General features: G+C 33.1%; 1 protein-coding gene across 1 annotated transcript in view; it reads left to right on the forward strand.

Annotated features, from left to right (window-relative positions):
• LOC119594266 (DNA repair protein complementing XP-C cells homolog) overlaps window positions 1–1572 on the forward strand; it is a gene marked incomplete in the record, with an annotated part of 63731 nt that extends 62159 nt beyond the window's left edge. Inside the window, 1 exon segment of the mRNA XM_037943331.1 lies at window positions 1–1572. Within this exon segment, the coding sequence (XP_037799259.1) occupies window positions 1–745 (745 nt within the window).
• Window positions 1573–1659: the final 87 nt, after the last annotated feature.

Genomic DNA, 1659 nt, shown 5'->3' on the forward strand with positions numbered 1-1659 from the left:
TGAGGTTGCTAGTACCAGTGCAGGTGCAGGCAAGAGGAAAATCAAACAGGAAGATATAGATGCAGCAAGACCTCCACTCATCACACATCATGTGAAGAACATGAAGATTGATTGGTGTTCAAACGTTGTTGAGATGGCTAAAAAAAGTAAGAAAAGAACAGTCCGACCAAGAAAGCCTGCAAAGAAGAAGGATCCAGTTACAGAGAAAAAAGAGTTACAAGCATCTCAGGAAAACCAATCAACAGCTTTGAGTATCAGCTTGGAAGCTGACAGTGATAGTGAGACAGATGAGGAAGAGAAAAAAGCAAAAATCCGAGCAATATTGGACTGGGGCACAAAAGTTGTGGAAGCAAATCCTGATCTAAGTGATGATAGTGAAAATGAGGGAGAGAAAAAGTCTTCTTCTACCTTCTTGTCATCAGATACCCATCCATTTTATGACTCGGTTATAAAACCCATGAAAGATAATGTAAAGAAGAGGCAGCAGAAAGTGAATGTTAAAGGAAGGAGGAAAAGTCTTGATGAACTGGAAGAAGGGATATCAAGTGCTTCAACCAGTCGCTCCACAAGTCCAGAGCCAGATATTAAGGACACCAAAGACAAATGCAGCAGAAGGGCTTCCAGGAGATCTCACTTGCAAAAAAAGGTAACATATAAAGAAAGTGAAGAAGAGAGTAATGAGGATATATCTCTAGATGAAAGTGATTCTGGGGATCACTTGTATGAGCCTTTGAAAAGTAAATAAGAATCATTTCCTTGATATTTTTGTAGTGTTGTGTCTATGAAATTATTTAAATCTTATTTTGTCTACTTTTGTTATATTTATACCATTTACCATGTTACTGATTTACCTCATCAGATGTTTGACTTTTTGTATACTTTTTGAATGTAATAAAAAAAATGCGAAGTGCATATCACGAATTGTTAGTGATGCAAAGTTATCTTTTATAATAAACGACATGTTTTTTTTTGTATGTACCAGATTTCACTACTGATGGCAGCTGAGTTAATGATAATGTTTAAGATAATTTTAGTTAGTACAAGTGTATATACTTAGATAATGAGGATAAAGAAAGAATAAAATTGAAAAAGGATTATTTGTATTAAGTACATGATTTTCTTATAAAGATTTTATGAAACTTTAATGGACAGAATAATAAATTTACCCTGGCAATTTCCAGTTAAAGTTTGTCTGGAGACAGAAAGTAATACAAAATCCAGGTAATTGTAGATATGATAAATATGTTGAAGAAAATGGTCCTCCTTCCTCTGAAGTAGGTTTTCCCTGTAGCAAAATTTATGGATACAGTATATAACATGATAACTTTCATTAACTAAATAGTTTTTGTTCCAGGTTTAGTGGCATTGGATTTATATATATTTCATCACTATTCTTTTGTTAGTTCAGGGAATGTAGAAATGTATGATTCTCAACCATGATCAGCATGTATTCCTTTATTTTAATCTTAATATTTTTTGGCTCTAAAGATGATTTTGTTCTAGGGAGCATATACTCTTTGTTTATTTTTTAAATATTTGATAAATATTTGTACTAAAGATGAATTCTTTTGATTTGCATTTTCTTCCCCACCAAGTATATCATCAAAAAATGACGAGACCGAGAAAGAAAAAAGCCTTCCATTCTCTTTTTCATAGGTT

Source organism: Penaeus monodon, chromosome 33 (assembly GCF_015228065.2).
Source record: "Penaeus monodon isolate SGIC_2016 chromosome 33, NSTDA_Pmon_1, whole genome shotgun sequence".
NCBI classification, from domain to species: domain Eukaryota; kingdom Metazoa; phylum Arthropoda; class Malacostraca; order Decapoda; family Penaeidae; genus Penaeus; species Penaeus monodon.